Genomic DNA, 24,855 nt, shown 5'->3' on the forward strand with positions numbered 1-24,855 from the left:
TGCATCACACAAAATCCATGCCATTTCACGAATATTACACAGAATCCATCAAAACAGCAAACCTTTCTTTACACCAAAACTTTCCCGACCGAGGGACTTATCCCGACCGAGAGTCCCGACGGAGAAAGTTTTCCCGACCGAAAGTCCCGACCGAGAGAGTTTTCCCGACCGAGAGTCCCGACCGAGAAAGTTTTCCCGACCGAGAGTCCCGACCGAGAGAGTTTTCCCGACTGAGAGTCCCGACCGAGAAAGTTTTCCCGACCGAGAGTCTCGACCGAGAAAGTTTTCCCGACCGAGAGTCCCGACCGAGAGACTTTTCCCAACCGAGAGTCCCGACCGAGAGACTTTTCCCGACTGAGAGAGTTTTCCCGACCGAGAAAGTTTCCCCGACCGAGAGTCCCGACCGAGAAAGTTTTCCCGACCGAGAGTCAAAATGAGGAAGTTTTCAAACAGGCAGTGTGTTTCACAAACTCAGGCTGGTATTTTCAGATCAGCTGTCATTTTCATTGTTTCATTTTATCATGGGTATGTGAAGTGCCGTGGTTCATCTTACACAATGATGATTGCTAAGCCAGATATGAGTCCTGAACGCCACACAGGCATTTGTAGGAAATCATGGTCAACTGTTGTATAAGTATCGTTTTAAATATTGTAAAAGATGTAAAATGTAGATGAATGTGTTGAGAATAATAAAAAAAACGAAATCCAAAGTATAACTTTGACTTGACATTTATTTCTTTTGCATCACATAAAATCCATGCCATTTCAAGTACATTACACAGAATCCATGAAAATGGGAAAGTTTTCCCGACCGAGAGAGTTTTCCCGACCGAGAGTCCCGACCGGGAAAGTTTTCCCGACCGAGAGTCCCGACCGAGAAAGTTTTCCCGACCGACAGTCCCGACCGAGAGAGTTTTCCCGACCGAGAGTCCCGACCGAGAAAGTTGTCCCGACCGAGAGTCCCGACCGAGAAAGTTTTCCCGACCGAGAGTCCCGACCGAGAAAGTTTTCCCGACCGAGAAAGTTTTCCCGACCGACAGTCCCGACCGAGAGAGTTTTCCCGACCGAGAGTCCCGACCGAGAAAGTTTTCCCGACCGAGAGTCCCGACCGAGAGAGTTTTCCCGACCGAGAGTGCCGACCGAGAAAGATTTCCCGACCGAGAGTCCCGACCGAGAGAGTTTTCCCAACCGAGAAAGTTTACCCGACCGAGAGTCCCGACCGAGAGAGTGTTCAAACAGGCAGTGTGTTTCACAAACTCAGGCTGGTATTTTCAGACCAGCTGTCATTTTCATTGTTTCATTTTATCATGGGTATGGGAAATGTTTTGCCGTGGTTGAACTTACGCAATGATTATTGCTAAGCCAGATATGAGTCCTGAACGCCACACAGGCATCTGTAGGAAATCATGGTCAACTTTTGTATGTGTATCTTTTTTAACATTGTAAAAGACGTAAAACGTAGATGAATGTGTTGAGAATAATAAAAAAACAAATCCAGAGCAAAACTTTGACATAACATTTATTTCTTTTGCATCACACAAAATCCATGCCATTTCACGTACATTACACAGAATCCATCAAAACGGCAAACCTTTCTTTACACCAAAACTTTCCCGACCGAGAGTCCCGACCGAGAGAGTTTTCCCGACCGAGAGTCCCAACCGAAAGAGTTTTCCCGACCGAGAGTCCCGACCGAGAAAGTTTTCCCGACCGAGAGAGTTTTCCCGACTGAGAGTACCGACCGAGAGTCCCAACCGAGAGAGTTTTCCCAACCGAAAGAGTTTTCCCGACCGAGAGTCCCAAATGAGAAAGTTTTCAAACAGGCAGTGTGTTTCACAAACTCAGGTATTTTTTTTTAGACCAGCTGTCATTTTCATTGTTTCATTTTATCATGGGTATGTGAAATGTTTTGCCGTGGTTCATCTTACGCAATGATGATTGCTAAGCCAGATATGAGTCCTGAACGCCACACAGGCATTTGTAGGAAATCATGGTCAACTGTTGTATCTGTATCGTTTTTAACATTGTAAAAGCTGTAAAATGTAGATGAATGTGTTGAGAATAATAAAAAAAATATCCAAAGTATAACTTTGCCATAACATTTATTTCTTTTGCATCACACAAAATCCATGCAATTTCACGTACATTACACAGAATCCATCAAAACGGCAAACCTTTCTTTACACCAAAACTTTCCCGACCGAGAGTCCAGACCGGGAAAGTTTTCCCGACCGAGAGTCCCGACCGAGAGTCCCGACCGAGAGAGTTTTCCCAACCGAGAAAATTTTCCCGACCGAGAGTCCCGACCGAGAGAGTTTTCCCGACCGAGAGTCCCGGCCGAGAGAGTTTTCCCAACCCAGGGTCCCGACCGAGAAAGTTTTCCTGACCGAGAGTCCCGACCGAGAGAGTTGTCCCGACCGAGAGTCCCGACCGAGAAAGTTTTCCCGACCGAGAGTCCCAACCGAGAAAGTTTTCCCGACCGAGAGTCCCGACCGAGAAAGTTTTCCCGACCGAGAGTCCCGACCGAGAGTCCAAATGAGAAAGTTTTCAAACAGGCAGTGTGTTTCACAAACTCAGGCTGGTATTTTCAGACCAGCTGTCATTTTCATTGTTTCATTTTATTATGGGTATATGAAATGTTGTGCCGTGGTTCATCTTGCACAATGATGAAACGCCACACAGGCCTACAAACGCCACACAGGCATTTGTAGGAAATCATGGTCAACTTGTGTATGTGTATCGTTTTTAACATTGTAAAAGATGTAAAATGTAGCTGATTGTGTTGAGAATAATAAAAAACGAAATCCAAAGTATTGCTTTCCCATGACATTTATTTCTTTTGCATCACACAAAATCCATGCCATTTCACGTACATTACACAGAATCCATCAAAACGGCAAACCTTTCCTTACACCAAAACTTTCCCGACTGAGGGAGTTTTCCCGACTGAGAGAGTTTTCCCGACCGAGAGTCCCGACCGAGAAAGTACATTTGGTGTACACATTTTAAATTTTGAGCTCGATGCACCAACTCAGTGGAGGTCTCTTCGAGCAAAGTATACTGATAGTTTGACCTTAACAGAGAGGGCAAGCTGTAGGCAAGAGCAAAACCAAGCGGAAGAAGAAATTGAAGCGATGCCCGAGCCTGTTGCAGACTCTGAAGAAGAGTCTTTAGCCACAGCAATAACTGCGTCTTTCAATAAACCTCAACCGGAGCCTCAGCCAGAGCCTTCAACTTCAACTTCCTCCGCGCTAGCCACTGTGGGGTCACATGGGACATGTGCTGACTTGTGTGTGTTGTTGTGAACTTAGACAGATGTACATGTTAAGCTGCGGACATGTTTCCTTTGAGGCATGCATCAAGGAGAACGTGAGGGTAACTGGGAAACGAATGTGTTTTATGTGTAAGGTAGAATGCGCATTTTATCGACCGGTGCACACCAGCTGCGTTTCAGATGTTACCTGTGTTGACTGTAACCAGCGCAGAGTGTACATGATGCTATGCGGTCACGCGACCTGCGCGTGTGTGAACAAAGCTTGTTCAGAATGTAACACCAAACATACCGTGAGAAGTTTCTGTGAATGGATTGACAAACTAACAGCTTATCTGTGTGTATGATACATAAAAAACCTACTACAAGTATAGTAGATGTATTGCCATTACAAGTATTGCCATTATGAGTTTGGCTACTGCATCCAACATATTTTTGTATAATAAAGAACCACAAGTATTTCTACTACAAGTGTTATATTTGTGTATAATAAAAACTATTCTAAAATGGTGAATGTCAGTTACATTCTGTATAACATTCATTTATTGTACTGTGTAACAACATACATATTCAAATGTGATGGGCACAATCATTAACCACACAGTCTCTGTGTCTGCAAAGGCATCGGTTTATTGCAGTGTTTAAGAACATACAGATAAAATTGTACACAGTTAAGAAGAGCATAAACTAAACGCAAAGGGTATGTGATGGGCACAATCATTAACCACACAGTCTCTGTGTCTGCAAAGGCATCTGTTTATTGCAGCGTCTAACAACATACAGATACAATTGTGTGCAGTTGAGAAGAGCGTATTTTTTTTTAAAAAAAAGCAAAGCATACAGCTGTACACAAAAGAAAACAATACTTTGATCATAATGTAAAAGCAAACCGTACCGCTGTACACAAAAGACATCCAAGTGAACAACACTTTACATTTCCCAAAGTGACACTCGTGTACATGAGCTAGTTTTTTGGCGTGAGGCACTTGCTTTTCTTAAGAAGCTGGAGATCTGCGCAGCAGGGCATACTTGCGGTTGAAAAAACCTCGGTTGAACTAAGAGATCGAGTGGAGATGCTCTGCCTGGTGGTTAGTCGATCAAGATCGCAACGAAGCGATAACTTCCTTACGTGTCAAGTACAGTTGGTTCACAAGGATTTGCATCGACTTCTTGTTGTTGATCAGAGGCAAGGGAACCACATTGAAATACGCAATCGGTGCAGACGACACGTACACACGATACATCCTATTGTCTACCGCGCAGTCGCCTCACCAGCTTACGTTCCCAGACATGCAATCGCTCGTACGTTATTGTATGAAGGATGTGAGCAAGCTTTCAGATGGCAAAGAAGACTACGACATGATCAGAGAACTGCAATGTCACCAGACTCAAAGCGCCGATCAGATCAAGTTCTGTGATAAGCTCGAAGGCTTAAAACTGAGATCAGATCCGCATTGCGAGGTAATAGACCGGCGTACAGACCTCAGAGGGCCACCTGTCGTTCACAGGAATCTAAAACCTAGAATGCGTAATACAGACACAGTGTTCCCGAGGCTGGCGTCGGACAATCCGCCTGTTGTTCACAGAAGCGGGGCTGTACAACCTACGGATTTCAGAGCACCACCTGTTGACAAGGATCTAAATCCCAGGACGTGCAATAAAGACAGTGTTCCCGAGGTCGGCGTCAGACAATCCACCTGTCGTTCACAGAAACTTGAAGCCGAATAATGACAGTCCCACACTCTTCGCCGAAGCGACACCCCGGCCTCTGCCTGTTAGAAACACCAGCTCATCTGGAAAGGACCCTGTCGGATTCGGGGAGGGTTACACTTTGCTGGCAGCTTATTATAACTACGGGAAAAACGTGGAACAACAGTCCGAAGTGAACCAAGATCCAGTCAAACGCAACCGCCATGAAGACGGAGCACCTGTAGGATCCGGAATCCATCAGATACGTTACTGGACCCCTAAAGCTAAGGGTAGCATTAACGATCGTGAGCCCTACGAGTAAGAACACAGCTGTGACACGGACTCTTGATTCTCCCGCACCCATTGTATTAGTGTTTGTGAAGACACGTGAAGATAGAAGTGAAATGTTACACTTTTGTCTGTATGATATTGAACGACACAGTGCTGGCAAAGTATTACATTTCTTTATTTAGGTAAAGTTCACAAGTCAAGGTACATCACCAATACATGCAGGCTAGTTCGCTAACCAACAAGCTACGGGTTACCATTATTCCCAATATAGGTCGAGAATGTCCGAATGAGCTTAAAGTGGCGACAACGGGTCACCTTGAGGCGTCGTGCTATAAGACGTCGGGTTACACGACTAGGCCACGGTGCAAAGAATCCACGTCGCTAATATGTTGTATTTAGCATACTCAGTCAAAGCGAAGCCTCTGTTGATCACATCGACCAGCCAGTATGCATCCAACAGGTCTCATCACCCCAGTGATCCTGGTCTATGTGACATCGTGTGGAGCTACTTCAGAAGAAGGCCCATTCTGGATAGCTCTGTACAACTGTAACTAACGACTACATGTACATATTGAATGTGCACCAAATTTCAAGTAATAAGAGTGGATGAATTACTCAAATGTGATGCGGCTTATCGTAGGTGTGCTAATTGTGAAGTGCAACTTATTTCAAATAAACACCTTGTGTATACATGACAAATGAGCGTCAATGTGTTTCCTTACACATGCAGCCACAGATTATATAGCTGAAATTCATCTAAAAGGTGAGTGTTTCCAAGTGTCCAATGTGATGCACAACACCGCACACGAACATGAAATGTGAACACTTTTATTCAAGCAAGGTAGTTACAAGTATGCCACAACAGTTTATTTTTATTGCAATCAAGCGCACCCGATATAATCATAGGTCGGTCAGGAGAATCATACGGCGGTCGGAAGACCGAGCGCGGTGTCGATATTGAACTGTACAAAATATTGGCCTGCACGAAACTAGGAGAAAAATTTAAATGGGCGTGGTATCCACGGAGGGAAATGATGATGCACGGGGGGGCATACCATTAGGGACATGCGCAACAGGGGAGTGCGTTTTTAAAACGCCCCCCTGTGGCTGAATTTTTTTTTACAATATCAACAAACTGTCCGTGTTTCAGGCGCTCGATCCCTTAACCCTTGTGCGCCCTGGACCAAAAAAAAAAAAAAAAGGGAGGGGGGGGGGGGGGGGTCACACAGACCCCGGCAGCGCAGACCCAGGTCTCGTCGCGAAACAGGGCCCCGGCTCGGGGTGGGGGCGGATGGGGGTCAGGTGGACCCCCTGCTATAGCGGGTCTCGTCACAGCGTCGGACAAAGGCACCTAATCGGCTGTAACCCTCCATCGATCGGGTAAGTTACGATGGCAAACCTTGGGGTCTGGAGGGACCCCCAAGCGCCAAGGCAACAACTCTCAACTTCACATCATCATCTTCATCATCATCATCATCGTCTCCTTCTCGAGAGTGTTCACGTAAACCGGCCTCAGTGAGGACCTCGGACTCTCCCTGCCTGCTAGTCCTCCTACCTCCTTCCTCTTGGTTCTCCTGCTCCTCGCAGGGTAGGGCTTAGCCTTACGGGCCCCGGGTTACGCGTAAACCGGCCTAAGTGAGGACCTCGGACGCCTCCTGCATCCCAGTCCTCCTACCTCCTGCTCCTCGGTTCTCCTGCTCCTCGCAGGGTAGGGCTTAGCCTTACGGGCCCCGGGTTACACGTAAACCGGCCTAAGTGAGGACCTCGGACCTTCCATGCCTGCTGGTCCTCCTTCCTCCTTCTGCTCCATTCTCCTGCTCCTCGAAGGCGAGCACCTTGCCGGATGGGCCCCGGTTTACGCATAAACCGGCCTAAGTGAGGACTGGGGTAGCTCTCTACTCCGTGGGTACTCTGTGACCACTTAGTAATGGCGATGGGGTATTTCGCAACCCCAATGCACGTTCGTAAGTTACGATGGGAAACACTGGGGTCTGGAAGGACCCCCAAGCGCCACGGCAACAACTCTCAACTTCATATCATCATCTTCATCATCATCATCATCATCGTCGTCTCCTTCTCGGCAGTGTTCGCGTAAACCAGCCTAAGTGGGGACCTCGGACTCTCCCTGCCTGCTAGTCCTCCTACCTCCTTCTGCTCCGTTCTGCTGCTCCTCGAAGGCAAGCACCTTGTCGGATGGGCCCCGGGTTATGCGTAAACCGGCCTAAGTGAGGACCTCGGACTCTCCCTGCCTCCAAGTCCTCCTTCCTCCTTCTGTTCCGTTCTCCTGCTCCTCACAGGGGAGCGTTTAGCCGGATTGGCCTCGGGTTACGCGTAAACCGGCCTTCGAGAGGAGCAGGGATGTTCTCTACTCCACGATTACTATGGGGTCAAAGCGTACCCACGATGGGGTATTTCGCCACCCCAATACACATTCGTGAGTTACGATGGCAAACACTGGGGTCCGGAGAGACCCCGAACCGCCGGAGGAAACAACTCTCAACTTCACATCATCATCATCATCATCATCATCATCATCATCATCGTCGTCTCCTTCTCGGCAGTGTTCGCGTAAACGGGCCTAAGTGAGGACCTCGGACTCTCCCTGCCTCCAAGTCCTCCTTCCTCCTTCTGCTCCGTTCTCCTGCTCCTCACAGGGGAGCGTTTAGCCGGATGGGCCTCGGGTTACACGTAAACCGGCCTTCGAGAGGAGCAGGGATGTTTTCAACTCCACGATTACTATGGGGTCAAAGTGTACCCACGATGGGGTATTTCGCAACCCCAATACACATTCGTGAGTTACGATGGCAAACACTGGGGTCTGGAGAGACCCCGAACCGCCATTCGTGAGTTACGATGGCAAACACTGGGGTCCGGAGGGACCCCGAACCGCCGGAGGAAACAACTCTCAACTTTAGATCATCATCATCATCATCATCATCATCATCATCGTCGTCGTCGTCTCCTTCTTGGCAGTGTTCGCGTAAATGGCCCTAAGTGAGGACCTCGGACTCTCCCTGCCTCCAAGTCCTCCTTCCTCCTTCTGCTCCGTTCTCCTGCTCCTCACAGGGGAGCGTTTAGCCGGATGGGCCTCGGGTTACGCGTAAAACGGCCTTCGACAGGAGCAGGGATGTTCTCTACTCCACGATTACTATGGGGTCAAAGCGTACCCACGATGGGGTATTTCGCAACCCCAATACACATTCGTAAGTTACGATGGCAAACACTGGGGTCTGGAGGGACCCCGAACCGCCATTCGAAAGTTTCGATGGCAAACACTGGGGTCCGGAGGGACCCCGAACCGCCGGAGCAAACAACTCTCAACTTCAGATCATCATCATCATCATCATCATCATCATCAATGTCTCCTTCTCGGCAGTGTTCGCGTAAACCGGCCTAAGTGAGGACCTCGGACTCTCCCTGCCTCTCCATCCTGCGACCTCCTTCTGCGCCGTTCTCCTGCTCCTCGCAGGTGAGCGCTTTGCCGGATGGGCCTTGGGTTACGCGTAAATGGGCCTGAGTGAGGACCTCGGGCTCTCCGTTGCTCCTCGTCTGCCTTGCTCCTTCTCCATCGTTCTCCTGCGCCTCGCTAGTGAAAGAGCAGCTGTTTGGTCTGCCTATTACGCGAACACCGCCCTCCGTTTGGACCTCGGGCTCTCCGTGCCTCCTCGTCCTCCTTGCTCCCTCTACATCCTTGTCCCGCTCCTCGCTAGAGTACGCTTAGGTTTGCAGTGGGTGGGTTTCGCGAACACCCTCTTCGGTGAAGACCTTGGGATCTCCGTTGCTCCCCGTCTTCCTTGCCCCTTCTACATTACTCTCAAGTGCCTCGCTAGTGAAAGAGCAGCTGTTTGGCCTGCCTATTACGCGAACACCATCCTCCGTTTGGACTTCAGACACTCCTTGCCTCCTCCTCATCCTTGCTCCCTCTACATCATTCAGATGCTCCTCGCTAGCGTACGCTTAGGTCTCCGGAGGGCCGGTTTCGCGAACACCCCCCTTCGGTGAGGACCTCGGGCTTTCCGTGCCTCCGTGTCCTCCTTGCTTTCTCTCCATCATTCTCAAGTGCCTCGCTAGTGAAAGCGCAGCTGTTTGGCCTGCCCATTACACGAACACCGCCCTCTGTTTATGCTCCTCGCTAGCATACGCTTATGTCTGCGGAGGGCCGGTTTCGCGAACACCCCCTTCGGTGAGGACCTCGGGATCTCCGTTGCTCCGCGTCCTCCTTTCTCCTTCTCCTTCGTTCTCATGCGCCTCGCTAGTGAAAGAGAAGCTGTTTGGCCTGCCTAGTACACGAACACCGCCCTCGGTTTATGCTCCTCGCGAGAGTAGGCTGAGGTCTGCGGAGGGCCTATTACGCGAACACTGCCCTCCAGTTGGATCTCGGGCTCTCCGTTGCTCCTCGTCCTCCTCGCTCCCTCTACATCGTTCTCAAGCGCCTCGCTAGTAAAAGAGAAGCTGTTTGGCCTTCCTATTACGCGAACACCGCCCTCCAGTTGGATCTCGGGCTCTCCGTTGCTCCTCGTCCTCCTCGCTCCCTCTACATCGTTCTCAAGCGCCTCGCTTGTAAAAGAGAAGCTGTTTGGCCTGCCCATTACGCGAACACCGCCCTCCGTTTATGCTCCTCGCTAGCGTACGCTTATGTCTGCGGAGGGCCGGTTTCTTGAACACCGCCATCGGTGAGGACCTCTGGATCTCCTTTGCTCCTCGTCCTCCCTGCTTTCTCTCCATCATTCTCAAGTGCCTCGCTAGTGAAAGCGCAGCTGTTTGGCCTGCCCATTACGCGAACACCGCCCTCCGTTTATGCTCCTCGCTAGCGTACGCTTATGTCTGCGGAGGACCGGTTTCGCGAACACCCCCTTCGGTGAGGACCTCGGGATCTCCGTTGCTCCGCGTCCTCCTTGCTCCTTCTCCTTCGTTCTCATGCGCCTCGCTAGTGAAAGAGAAGCTGTTTGGCCTTCCTATTACGCGAACACTGCCCTCCAGTTGGACCTCGGGCTCTCCGTTGCTCCTCGTCCTCCTTGCTCCCTCTACATCGTTCTCAAGTGCCTCGCTAGTGAAAGCGAAGCTGTTTTGCCTGCCTATTACGTGAACACCGCCCTCCAGTTGGACCTCGGGCTCTCCGTGTCTCCTCCTCCTCCTTGCTCCCTCTCATTGTTCTCAAGTGCCTCGCTAGTGAAAGAGCAGCCGTTTGGCCTACCCATTACGTGAACATGGCCCTCCATTTATGCTCCTCGCGAGCGTACGCTTAGGCCTGCGGATGGCCGGTTTCACGAACACCGCCCTCTAGTTGGACCTCGGGCTCTCCGTTTCTCCTCGTACTCCTTACTCCCTCTACATCTTTCTCAAGCGCCTCGCTAGTGAAAGAGCAACTCTGTGGCCTGCCTACTACGCGAACACTGCCCTCCGTTTGGACTTCAGACACTCCTTGCCTCCTCCTCATCCTTGCTCCCTCTACATCGTTCTCAAGTGCCTCGGTAGCGTACGCTTAGGTCTGCGGAGGGCGGGTTACGCGAACACCACCATTTTTGAGGAACCCAGTACCTCCTACACACACACACACACACACACACAAACAGACACACACACACACACACACACACACGAGGCAGTGAGGAGGAGAAGGAGGTTGTTGCTACGCCTGCGTCGCGAAACCAGGGCTCATTGTGTGCGCGCCCGGAGTAGCTACGGGGAAACACGTGGGACAACCGACCAGTTTGGGGTCATGGTTTATTCAACGCGTATTTTCAGTGTGGTTTAACTTGGTAATCTGATCTGAAAGACTTTCCCTGAATGTGCCTTAATTTCACCTCTTTTTCCTTTCTCCTTTTCTTAGCTTACTGAAAATGTTGGCGACCAAAGGCCGGATTCAGGGACGTGTGCTGCTTGTGCTACTCGCGTTACGTGGGCAAACTGCTCGCTGTCATCATCGATACAAAGGTAAAGTGCAATCCCAGGGTTGTGTGCTGCTTGTGGTACTCGCTTTATGTAGACAAACTGCTTGCTGTCAACATCGATACAAAGATAACAAAAGAATAGCCTAGTGTAACGTAGTGTTTCATGTTTTGTTTTGTTTTTTTCTAGAATGATTCAAATGTAACCATCGTTTCCCCAACCCCGCAGGCTCTGCGACCCATGAAGAACTGAGACTCCTTCTGGTCGGTAAAACAGGCTCGAGAAAGAGTGCGTCCGGAAACACCATCCTGGGGGATGCGTACGCTTTCAAAGAGGACGTTTCGCCCGAGTCTCTCACCGACAGCTGTCTCAGAAAAGAGGCAGAGGGCGACAAACTGGTGGGAGAGGATGTGGTGAAAATCGGCCAGCTGCGGCTGGTCACAGAGTGTTACAAAGGAGATTACTGAGATTCGTTTGTAACAAAAGGCTGATTCTTTCAATGCACGCATCCTACGGTGAGATTTATATCATGTATTCACAGCCACCAGAGGCGCTGTACAGCACCGAGTGCCTGAAACACAGACAGTTTGTTGATATTTTTTTAATGTAAACCTTCTTTTTTTTTCATGTAAACCTGTTCTTGACATATCTACTGAGATTCGTTTGTCTTGAAAGGCTGATTCAACCCCGTTGTTGACTTTTATTTTGCCTTCCAGATTGCCTCAGTTGTATCGTGAGTGTAATTTCAAATAAAATAAAATAAAACTCAGAAGCATCTGTGTGTTGTATTCTTCTTCTTCTTCTTCTTATTCTTCTCATCATTATTATTATTATTATTATTATTATTATTATTATTATTATTATTATTATTATTATCATTATTATTATTATTATTGTGATTATGCTTCATTTTCATGTACTGGGGTATCAATGACCCCCATGGTGCCACAGCAGCTTCTGTGTGTGGTCCCCAAGTGCTACGTTTTCTTTCCCGATCCCCTGACGAACCCATTAGAATCGCTCTGGGGCACTCTTCGACCCCAAATGATCATTCTGGTTTTTTTTAACATTTTCATTCACCGGTCTCTACTGAGGTTGGGGTACTCTGGGACCCCCGGGGTCTGGGGCTGCCCCGAAGGGAAGCATGAGGGTTAACATTTTCATTCACCGGTCTCTACTGAGGGTGGGGTACTCTGAGACCCCCGGGGTCTGGGGCTGCCCCGAAGGGGAGCATGAGGGTTAACAGCGGCCTCCCATGGACGAACGCCATAGAGCCTGCCCGAAACTAGGAGAAAAATTGAAACGGGAGTGGCATCCGGGGAGGGAAACGTGGGTGTACGGGGCGCGGGAGCCAACCCTGATGCACGGCCTGTGAAATACGACCCAGTGGAGAAGGCGACGTGAGAGGATAGTGCTTGTATTACGCGAAACTCCCTGGCTTGTGGAGGACAGATGTGTGATAAGCATGAACACAGGCTCATGAACACAGGCTCATGAACACAAGCTCATGAACACAGGCGCAGGTCTCATGGAGAGCGTCTGAAATTGAGTCTCATGCGCTGAATAAAAAAAAAACAAAACAAATTAGGCAAGGTGAAATTGTAGGCCGGGAGTGATATTGGGTTGGTTCTTTTTTTTTGGGGGGGGGGTGTTGTGCAAAACACACACGGAACAGAGTGTGGTGGAGGCTGGGACACGGACAGAGCACAGCTTTCGCGTAGCTTGCGTGTCGCTTCACCGTATTGACTGTTACCACACGCGGGAGCCAACCCTGATGCGCGGCCTGTGAAATACGACCCAGTGGAGAAGGCGACGTGAGAGGATAGCGCTTGTATTACGCGAAACTCCCTGGCTTGTGGAGGACAGATGTGTGATAAGCATGAACACAGGCTCATGAACACAGGCTCATGAACACAAGCTCATGAACACAGGCGCAGGTCTCATGGAGAGGGTCTGAAATTGAGTCTCATGCGCTGAATAAAAAAAAACAAAACAAATTAGGCAGGGTGAAATTGTAGGCCGGGAGTGATATTGGGTTGGTTCTTTTTTTGGGGGGGGGGGTTGTGCAAAACACACACGGAACAGAGTGTGGTGGAGGCTGGGACACGGAAAGAGTACAGCTTTCGCGTAGCTTGCGTGTCGCTTCACCGTATTGTCTGTTACCACACGCGGGAGCCAACCCTGATGCGCGGCCTGTGAAATACGACCCAGTGGAGAAGGCGATGTGAGAGGATAGCGCTTGTATTACGCGAAACTCCCTGGCTTGTGGAGGACAGATGTGTGATAAGCATGAACACAGGCTCATGAACACAGGCTCATGAACACAAGCTCATGAACACAGGCGCAGGTCTCATGGAGAGGGTCTGAAATTGAGTCTCATGCGCTGAATAAAAAAAAATAAAAACAAATTAAGCAAGGTGAAATTGTATGCAGTCTTTATATATGCAGGGTAGTGAAATATCACAAAGTGCAATGCTGACTAGTACAACAAGTAACATTAGGCCGGGAGTGATATTGGGTTGGTTCTTTTTTTTTGGGGGGGGGGTGTTGTGCAAAACACACACGGAACAGAGTGTGGTGGAGGCTGGGACACGGACAGAGCAGAGCTTTCGCGTAGCTTGCGTGTCGCTTCACCGTATTGTCTGTTACCACACGCGGGAGCCAACCCTGATGCACGGCCTGTGAAATACGACCCAGTGGAGAAGGCAACGTGAGAGGATAGCGCTTGTATTACGCGAAACTCCCTGGCTTGTGGAGGACAGATGTGTGATAAGCATGAACACAGGCTCATGAACACAGGCTCATGAACAAAAGCTCATGAACATAGGCGCAGGTCTCATGGAGAGGGTCTGAAATTGAGTCTCATGCGCTGAATAAAAAAAAATAACAAAAACAAATTAAGCAAGGTGAAATTGTATGCAATCTTTATATATGCAGGGCAGTGAAATATCACAAAGTACAATGCTGACTAGTACAACAAGTAACATTAGGCCGGGATTGATATTGGGTTGGTTCTTTTTTTTGGGGGGGGGGTGTTGTGCAAAACACACACGGAACAGAGTGTGGTGGAGGCTGGGACACGGACAGAGCACAGCTTTCGCGTAGCTTGCGTGTCGCTTCACCGTATTGTCTGTTACCACACGCGGGAGCCAACCCTGATGCTCGGCCTGTGAAATGCGACCCAGGGGTACTCTGGGACCCCCGGGGTCCGGAGCACATAATAATTATGTTTAAAAGCTGTTGGTGGTCAGACTTTTATTGTGAAAGGCTTCATAGTTGCACGTCTGTCGGATTTAAAGGTGAACAGTAGTTTTTTTGTATGGCTGCTGAGGTGCACAGAATGAGCAGGTGCAAGTTAAACTTTGAGACGTTTCTCTTCACGTTAAGGAAAAAGCCGAACAGTGACGAAGACTTCCGGGTAGAAAGGACTAGTTTTCTTTGTTAGGATGAAGCTCCTTTCTCCTTCTGCTGCTGCTCCTCTTTCTGTTTGTGGAGCAGTGAGCAGAGGATGGATGGATGGATTCTCCGAAGCGTGTCTCAGCCCGGCGGGGTGGAGGAGGTGGAGGTCTCTCTGCCTCTGCTTTCTTCTTCCACCTTTTTTCATGTTTTTGGTTTAAACTCTCGTAGTGGGTTTGGTTCTTTCTGTCTCGCGGGGGGGCATTGCGTGTAGTTCGCGTGGCCGGCCGCGCGCTCTGATTGGCTGGCCGTGATTACCGGCACGCTTCTCTGCGCGGGGCGGACAAACACCGCGGGCGTCATTATGTTAATGAGCTTCTCCCGCGGCACGGGGCAGACCTGCCGCAGCATTCATCCCCTCGTCTTGCGCGCTAATGCCAGGCCGGGGGGGGTCACAGGGGGCGCGGGGGCAGGGGGCCGGTCATTGTCCCAAGCACGCTATATAAGCGGGCTGAGGCCGGTCGTGTGCCAGGCTCACCGGATCGCACGAGCTGATCCAGAGCAGAAAACACGCAGAGACACGCGCGCCGCTCCGAACTGCCACAGACTTCAGGTGAATTCCTCTTGCGTGGATCCCTCACGCCTCCTCTCCTCTCCCCGCAGTCATGGACTCGCTCTACTCCGACATCGACAGCAACAGCTGCAACTTCTTCCCGCACAGCGAAGACGAGGAGTCCCGCGGCCCACGCTGCGCGTCCCCGCAGCCCGAGCAGCAGCAGAAGAAGCAGCGGCGTTGCGGTCGCGCGCACAGCGACGTGACAGTGCAAGTGGTGAAGAAGAACCGGCGCCTGAAAGCCAACGACCGCGAGCGTAACCGCATGCACAACCTGAACGACGCGCTGGACGCGCTGCGCGGCGTGCTGCCCTCATTCCCGGACGAGACGAAGCTGACGAAAATCGAGACTCTGCGGTTCGCGCACAACTACATCTGGGCGCTGTCCGAGACCATCCGCATCGCGGACCTGCAGGCGGGTAAGGTCGGCGAGCCGCCCGTGCTGCTCAGCCCGTGCCTAGCCGAGGCCCCTACCCCGGGCAGCGATGCCTGCTCCTGGAGCTCCAGCGGCTCCTCATCCTCCTCCTCCCCGGCCTACTGCGCATCCAGCCCGGGCAGCCCCGCCGTCCCCGAGGACTACAGCTGCCTGCGGCAGGACGCGCTGTACGGCTTCCGCAGCTTCGTGCCGGGCATCTACTGATCCATGAGCCCGGAGGTCCCGCTGGAATAAGACTGAGAGCCGCTATTTGCCTTACTCACACCTCCTTCTCCTCATCACCATCATCATCGTCGTGCTTCTACGGATGGACTGGAAATGAGAGGAACTGAATTTGATCTGTTTTTTATTATTAGTTTTGGGTTTTGTAAATTTCTCCAAAAACCTTTGCACTTTCCCCTCTCCCCTCTCTCTCCCCCACAGTCTGCAGGTTACAGTCAGTCTCAGTTTTTCTGTTTTCGTGTCGGAGGTGAAAAGTCAATTTTACAATTAGTAAAGTGATTCTGCAGAAAAGAGAGCGTGGAAATCGAGTTTCAACGCTCCCACAATAGACTGAAAGGAGCTGCCCGCATTCATTATGTATTCCACACACACACACACACCCTCTCTCTGCATGACTACTACCTACTTGTGAATAAACCATGTATGTTATAAGCAATGTGAGTGTAGTGTAACCACCAGTTGTGATATTGTAGGTTGACAACAATGAGACGATACACGCTGATGTGCATATCACTACTACTACGACTACTACCTACTTGTGAATAAACCATGTATGTTATGAACCACATGAGTGTAGTGTAACCTGTTGCATGTGAATAAATGATAACAATCAAACAAACCAGGTCTTTTGTCTTGTTTTATTATCTCACATCATTGTGGCGTAGCTACACACAAAAAAACCCAGCAAATGTTAATATGACATGCAAGCTCTTTACTTTTCTTCGAGGTATTTGACAATCACATTATCATCGGTCGAGCGTACACGCTTCGCCTCGGGTTCCCCGTAATCCGAATGCATTGCGGTGGGTACTCTATTTGAACAAGGTTCTGATATTTGACTAACATCCATTCCTCTCACAAGAGACTCTGAATATTTTATCATGACATTGCTCTGTGGACCAGGGCACGTTTTTCTTTTCCTAGACACAGCTGACATAGTGGACCAACTCACATATTCACATGAAAATCGTAAGAGTCTGTATCGGGGTCTGTGTCAGACTCCGAACACGCAGTCATGCGCGGGGGTGCCTCGGAAACTTCTGCTTCAGCGTCGTAGCTGCAGCCTGGTTGAGGTGAGATGGATGTAGAAATGTCGGCGCTCGGTCTGTGTCTTTTACGTCGAGTCTTCGGTGAATCGGAGCCTGAATCGGAATCATAAGAAGACAACTTTACGGGTTGAGCTTCTCTGTGGTGCTTAGTTATGGCCTTGCGGTATTTAGAATGGTTTCTCTTGCTACCGCTTTTCTTTGATGAAACGAAATCTGATTCATGCGAAGGATAGAGTCCTTGGTCCTTTCTCAGGCAGTCTTCATTCATGTCACCACAGGTTCTTGGTACAAACGTAACAATGTCAGCAAATGTTTGTCACAACAGTCATTTTTCCCAGATGACCAGATGTGTCTCCTCCGGGATATCCAACCCCGGCATCAGATCCTTGCGATCCAAAAGGATTAGGATCGCGAACATGATACATTTGTGCATGCCATAAAAGTGATTTGTGACCTTTTCAGCCAGTTGGTAGCTGCTCATCAATTCCATAGTACCATAGGGAATGCTGGCCTCTCGTTGCACAATCCTCCATGACAACAGCTTCTTCACTCGAAATAGCTCATTCGCGCTCAGCATGGAGAACACATGACACAACGCTTGTTTCTCATCGATGTAGTCAAGTTCTCCTTGGATTTTCAGTTCAAGAGGACATGTGACGTTGTAATCCTTGTGTGATGTCACAGCATCGGTTTTTAATGATTCAAACATGCCCATGATCATCGTTTCTGCATCCTTTGTGCCCATGAACCTGGACAGTTTGGAGATCAGACACTCGGGATGTAGCATGTGCTCAGTCTCATGTTTGTGTTTCTTAAACGCACGCTTGACGAAATCCTGCTGTTTTTCATTGAGACATCCTTGGTCTTCACTCAGTGTTTTCAATAACCACTCGAAATCATTTCAATTTTTGCTCAGGTAGTGTGAGATGCGAAATTTCCATGAAAGTTCCATCCCAGAACTACAGTAGATGATCCAGGCGTACACCAACTAACTCTTGTGAAGTTGAATGATATAACTGTTCAGTTGTGTGCTGTGCTGACATTTTATATGCATACCCCATAAGAGACCAAAACAAAAAAAAAATAATATCCGGACCGAGAGATAATCTCCCAACCGACAGTATGTTGCCCGACGCAAGAGCGCAATTTTACCTATGTATGTAGATTTTGTGTATTGCACAGATTTAAGATGTGTGCCCGTGTCAGTGAATGTGACGCTGTTCAGTGTACCATCCAGAATTATAAAGCGTAGTAGCTTTTGTCATGGTCCTCTGTCTCAGAGGAACACATTCGTGTACTTCGCATGTTTCACACGATCAAGGCTTTTGTCGTCAAGTACAAACAACCATACAATATAAGAGTTCTTGTAACACCTTTAATGACATGCAAGGCATATATGTAAATGTAAAAGGCAGTGCAAAATACAAAACAAAAGAGATCAAGTGCAAGAGATGTAAGACATCCAGTAAGACCTGCTGTAAGAAATATAAAATGTTATACATGACGGTCTTTCCTTATGAACTGGATACTTCTGGTGGGTATCATAACGACCTCGGATCCCTCCCATCATCAAGAGTTCGACTACAGTGTTGATCAAAATACGTGTAAGACAGAAACAAGTAAAAGCTTCATGATTTAGATAATACATTCTGTGAACACTAACAAAGTTCATATATGGTGATTTCACATTATTGAAATGTAAATGTACAAAAAAGTTTCCCAAGGTACACCAGTGTTAGATAAAAGTACACACGTGACGAGAAATGTAACAGAAACAAACACTTCAACAATTCCCAGTTATCACAGTGGTCCCAGTAGTAAGTCATCATTGACGAGAAATGTAACAGAAACAAACACTTCAACAATTCCCAGTTATCACAATGGTCCCAGTAGTAAGTCATCATAGTGAGTACAGACCTTAGGCATATGAAGCACCGTAACACGATTACGAGCACCATATCAAAATTACAAACAAACACTTTCAACAATTCCCAGTTATCACAGAGGTCTGAGTAAGTCATCATTGCAAGTATAGACCTGAGGCATATGAAGTGCCATAACACGATTACACCCAAACTCGTGTGTGATGTCGATCTTAGGATCTCCATCCAGATAGTCAGGGGGTTGACTAAATAGCTGCTCTGGGTACCTGAGGTCAATGGCATAGCTTAAATCTGTCTCTGTTCTTTGCTGTTTAATCTGAGGCACAGTTGCATCCATGCCAGTTTTAGCTGCGAGCATAGAGATGAAATGAGCAAAAGTGGGACTCTCGGAAGGCATGCAATCAAATACGACCTTGACAAGGTCTAACGTTCCTTTGCCATAATTCACACAAACCCATCTATGTAGATAGTACACCATAGAGTTAAACTCCTTAGACGATGTCAAAGTCCGTACTCGATTGTCGGCTCTGTCGGTGATTGGCAGTAGGATGACACCAGTGTCATTATTTCTCGTGGAGCACCACATGGCCAGGATAACGCGGTCAACGAATACAAAACAACACCAATGAAAGTCTACGGCACCCATGTTAACATCAAACAATCTTGGTGTGTGTACATCAGAGGCTAGGATAGCTTCTGTGTTGGGCACGTTGCATCCCACCACGATGTGATCCCAGAAGCCTGGAACGTGCGGTATACACACGTATCTGTACGCCGACTGCAGCGGCATGGGGGAGTTGAGCCAGTTCCTGAAGGCCGTCACATCTTGTGCGTTGATCAAACTCTCGAAAGCTTAAACAGAAAAAAAAAGAAAACATACGAAAATATGAACATCGCTCGCAGTGGATAGCATAGACACACAAGACAACACTTTCACAACTAACCTTGTTTCAATTCGTCTACGGTGGGAGCGCTGCGGTGCAGGTGTATAATATCTTGTACGCTTCTGTTGATCTCGGTCCTAAATGGAGCTGTGTTATCTAGCTGTAGATCCCACTGAGCATCGGCTTCAGCTATGTTAGCCAGCTGACTAGCTGTAACGTTGACAGTAGCGCGTTTTGATACTATCTTGTGCTTAACACAACCTCGGTCTTTGGTGTAACACAGTGAGCATATCACACAACCACAGGCGCACTGAACTGGTCGGTTTAACTTGATGGCGTAATTACTGCAGAGTACAGTATTGTTGAATGTGCATTCGCAGAATGTGCATCTGATGGCCTTTTGCACCATTTCAAGTATGGATTGCAGGAATTCACGATACTCTCGGTTCCAGTCTTGGAAGTTTTCATCTGGACTCCTCCGGGACAGCCTTGGGAGGAAGGATGTGTCGGAAGGTGATTGTCGGTATGCTTTAGCGGTCGACTCGTCCCCGGTGTGGATGCTTGAGCTGGCTTCTTCTGTTATTGTTTTACCAACGTGTTCTTCAAAGGGGGTTGTTAGTTTGGGTTCGACTGACAGCCCATCTGAGTTTTCATGGCTGATGATCAGAGTGTGAGTATCCGCGCTAGGTTCTGCGTTATGCGGTGGTAAGAGGTACGAGGCTTGTTGGTCATTGCTACTATAAGCGTTACAGGTCCCTTCCACTACCGACACGAGCACGTCGGCAAATTGTGGACCATTTAGTGGGGTGAAATGTTCTTGCATGTCATTTATGTACGCAGCGCTCTCTTGAAACTCATCCATTACGTGGAACCTGTACAATTTGTTTTTTAAAAAAAAAAACAGCATTAGTTTCCCTGTGATACAGATCAGTTGGGTTATGTTATGCAAAATGATTGACTTACAAACTTTCAGTGGCTCTTTTTGTCTCCTCAGCTGAGGGATCTGCAGACTCTGGGCCAGCGCTTTGTTGCTGCTGCTGCATTGTAACTTGTCGTGAGGTACCTTCTGACGGGTATGATGGGTTATTGTTATGGAACCTGTACAATTTTTTTTTAAAAACAGCATTAGTTTACCTTTGATACAGATCAGTTGGGTTATGTTATGCAAAATGATTGACTTACAAACTTTCATTGGCTCTGATTGTCTCCTCAGCTGAGAGATCTGCAGACTCTGGACCTGCGCTTTGTTGCTGCTGCGTTGTAACTTGTCGTGAGGTACCTTCTGACAGGTATGATGGGTTATTGTTATTTAACACCTGGATTAGCGCTTGGGTTTTTGCAGCGCTGATCAAGTCGATGTCGTGACCCGAGTTGTGACCGCCTTCAGTTGGCATATCACCTTGAAGCGGGGCTAGACTGCCGGTCTCGCAGTTTCCAAGTGCGGGTTCGCCGTGACGCTCGGATATGCAATCAGCGTCCTCCTTTGGATCGCGCAACATCTGTATCTCAGTGTTATCATGGACCTGAGTATCTCCAATGGTGGTGGTTTCGTGCGCTGTTTCAGCGGGGTCTATCTCAGGAGGAATCTCGTCCATTTTCAAGTCGAGGTTCTCCATTTGGCCTTTTGGTGCAGTGGGTGATGACTTGCTGAGCACACACTGTGTTTTTTGCGGAGGCGTTGTAGTTACCACACGTTTGGTTTTCGTTGTTCTTTTACAGGGTGTTTGGTTGGTTTTTGTATTCCAGCATTTCAGCCTCACCCGTTGAGGGTTACGCGATGGGACGCTTACACCTGTACTTGGTGAGGAGGCGCCCTTACTTTTCTTCTTGTTAGGAGTACTTTGTGGGGGGCTGTTCACAGGCTTTCCTGGTGAGGGGGGTCCATTGGTAGTGTTTTTGAGGTTTTGTTGGTTGGCCCCTTCTGCCAGGGAACTTGGCCAGGAAGTGACTTTGGTCTTCTGTTTCTTTTTTTGGCTGTGTTGGCTGTTGTTGGTGCTCTTGTGCTCTATCCGACATTGTTGAGCTGATGGGTTACGTGATGACACGCAAGCTTTTTTTTGTGCGTTCATTATTGGAGTGTTGTTTGTCGGCGAATGGCACTTGTTTTTTGCTGTTTGTTCACATTCAGCTGAGGGCCGAGTGAGATTAACAGAGGAAGCAGGGCTGTTACGTTTTAGTCCATTCCACGGACTACTGTTTCTTTCAGCAGTGTTTGTCAGTGCATCGTACTTGTTTTTGGGATTTTGTGTACGTTCCGCTGAGGTCTGAGTGACATTAACAGAGGAAGCAGGGCTGGTACGTTTTATTCCATTCCACGGACTACTATTTCTTTCAGGATAATATGGTGGTCTCTGTGCATCTTTGGTTTCTGATTCAGAGGAATCGGAATCTGAGGAACTAGACGAACTCGAACTCGATGAACTGGAATCAGAGGAACTCAAACGCACGTTTTGCACAGGTTGCATTTCTTCTTGTTCCTTGTCACAATCAGACTCATCGTCGGAGTCGGTGGTTTGTGGGCTGTTGAACTGTTTCTCGTTTCTCCACGGTCTCTTTGAACTACAAGTCTTCACCGGCGGAGCACGCGTGTGTGTAAGGCTTGTTTGTCTCGCATCATTCTTGGGACGTTGTTTCTGTTGTTGAGGTTTAATTCTGATGCTCTCTTGATCTAGACTGACTCTCGAGGTAGGCACGGGGTGCTTGATGGAGATGGGTTTCTTCCATCTGACCTCTCTGGTGGTCTGTTGCAGCCTTCGGGATGAGAGTGGTTTTCTTTTATCACTGTGGACATCCCTTATATTTTGCTGGTTGTCGTTTTCGCGGTACTGCCGCCTATCGCGTTTTATTTGGTCGACTGGTCTAGTTGCTACACGATCCGGTTCGCAGTACACACGGTTGTTATTCCTTTTAATTGGATATGGTCCTGCGGCCGGCCAGTTTTCCTGGCGGTTGTGGTGTCGCTCCTGCTCAAAACCTCTTCTGTCCAAACGAAGATATTTCTCTTTTTGGTTGTTTACCACAATCACGTTCCTAGGCCTCTTACGTGGGAAGCGATCTGCCTGGAGAACGACATCGTCGCTGGTGTCCTGTCTTGCTGTTTCTCTCGGAACAGCGACGGGTCTGTAGTTGTGTTTCGCTGTGTGTCGCTGAGCTTGTTTGAGTTCATATTCTCTCCTTTGTTGCACATTCCAAAGTACAGAAGGTACGCTGCGGTTTCTTTGGTCCATGTCCAGTTGCCCAACTGAAACTCTTAAATTAACTTTGTGTCTTATGAGATGAGATGAGCAGAACAGCCGCACACATACACGCTTACAGAGTTTTCCCAATGGACTGCACTTTCCCGACCGACATCCCCGACCGGCAGCACTTTCCTGATGGGCGGCGTTTTCCCAACGCGTGGCTTCAGAACTAGGTACTTAGCTCCTGTTCAACAATATCATCTAATATAACATTAACAAAGTTTCCCGACCGGCAGCGTTTTCCCGACCGGCTCTCGGTCGGGAAACCTTTCGTGATCGGGACTCTCGGTCGGCTTTGACATGCTATCCCCACTGAAACAATTTCTCATTAATGAAACTTTGAACCCTCAGCCTTAGATTGATGCCATGAGATTTATTTCTTTTGCATCACACAAAATCGATGCCATTTCACGTACAGGACACAGAATCCATCAAAACGGCAAACCTTTCTTTACACCAAAACTTTCCCGACCGAGGGAGTTTTCCCGACCGAGAGTCCCGACCGAGAGTCCCGACTGAGAACGTTTTCCCGACCGAGAGTCCCGACCGAGAGAGTTGTCCCGACCGAAAAAGTTTTCCCGACCGAGAGTCCCAAATGAGAAAGTTTTCAAACAGGCAGAGTTTTTCACAAACTGTCATTTTCATTGTTTCATTTTATCATGGGTATGTAAAGTGTTGTGCCGTGGTTCATCTTGCACAATGATGAAACGCCACACAGGCCTGCAAACGCCACACAAGCATTTGTAGGAAATCATGGTCAACTTGTGTATGTGTATCGTTTTTAACATTGTAAAAGATGTAAAATGTAGCTGATTGTGTTGAAAATAATAAAAAATGAAATCCAAAGTACTGCTTTGCCATGACATTTATTTCTTTTGCATCACACAAAATCCATGCCATTTAACGTACATTACACAGAATCCATCAAAACGGCAACCCTTTGTTTACACCAAAACTTTCCCGACCGAGGGAGTTTTCCCGACTGAAAAAGTTTTCCCGACCGAGAGTCCCGACTGAGAGAGTTTTCCCGACCGAGTAAGTTGTTCCGGCTGAGAGTCCCAAATGAGAAAGTTTTCAAACAGGCAGTGTGTTTCACAAACTCACGCTGGTATTTTCAGACCAGCTGTCATTTTCATTGTTTCATTTTATCATGGGTATGTGAAATGTTGTGCCGTGGTTCCTCTTACACAATATTGAAACACCACACAGACCTACAAACGCCACACAGGCATTTGTAGGAAATCATGGTCAACTTGTGTATGTGTATCGTTTTTGACATTGTAAAAGATGTAAAATATAGCTGATTGTGTTGAGAATAATAAAAAACGAAATCCAAAGTACTGCTTTGCCATGACATTTATTTCTTTTGCATCACACAAAATCCATGCCATTTCACGAATATTACACAGAATCCATCAAAACAGCAAACCTTTCTTTACACCAAAACTTTCCCGACCGAGGGACTTATCCCGACCGAGAGTCCCGACGGAGAAAGTTTTCCCGACCGAAAGTCCCGACCGAGAGAGTTTTCCCGACCGAGAGTCCCGACCGAGAAAGTTTTCCCGACCAAGAGTCCCGACTGAGAGAGTTTTCCCGACCGAGACTCCCGACCGAGAAAGTTTTCCCAACCGAGAGAGTTTTCCCGACCGAGAGTCCAGACCGAGAAAGTTTTCCCAACCGAGAGTCCCGACCGAGAGAGTTTTCCCGACCGAGAAAGTTTTCCCGCCCGAGAGTCCCGACCGAGAGTCCCGACCGAGAAAGTTTTCCCGACCGAGAGTCCCGACGGAGAAAGTTTTCCCGACCGAGAAAGTTTTCCCGACCGACAAACCCGACCGAGAGAGTTTTCCCGACCGAGAGTCCCGATTGAGAAAGTTTTCCCGACCGAGAGTCCCGACCGAGAAAGTTGTCCCGACCGAGAGTCCCGACCGAGAGAGTTTTCCCGACCGAGAGTCCCGACCGAGAAAGTTTTCCCGACCGAGAGTCCCGACCGAGA

The 24,855-nt window shown here is 48.4% G+C and overlaps 2 protein-coding genes across 2 annotated transcripts in view; both read left to right on the forward strand.

The window, feature by feature from the left end:
• Positions 1-24,855, forward strand: part of LOC134622834 (uncharacterized) — an 822,926-nt gene that overhangs the window by 707,368 nt on the left and 90,703 nt on the right. The window lies entirely within an intron of this gene.
• LOC134616494 (neurogenin-1-like) lies at positions 15,196-15,844 on the forward strand. The gene has a single exon (XM_063461326.1). The coding sequence runs from the start codon at positions 15,202-15,204 to the stop codon at positions 15,787-15,789; it is 588 nt and encodes a 195-aa protein (XP_063317396.1). The 5' UTR covers positions 15,196-15,201; the 3' UTR covers positions 15,790-15,844.

Source organism: Pelmatolapia mariae, linkage group LG3_W (assembly GCF_036321145.2).
Source record: "Pelmatolapia mariae isolate MD_Pm_ZW linkage group LG3_W, Pm_UMD_F_2, whole genome shotgun sequence".
Lineage (NCBI taxonomy): Eukaryota > Metazoa > Chordata > Actinopteri > Cichliformes > Cichlidae > Pelmatolapia > Pelmatolapia mariae.

Coding starts and splice junctions, on each gene's coding strand:
- LOC134616494 (XM_063461326.1), top strand. CDS start 15,202: ATGGACTCGCTCTACTCCGACATCGACAGCAACAGCTGCAACTTCTTC.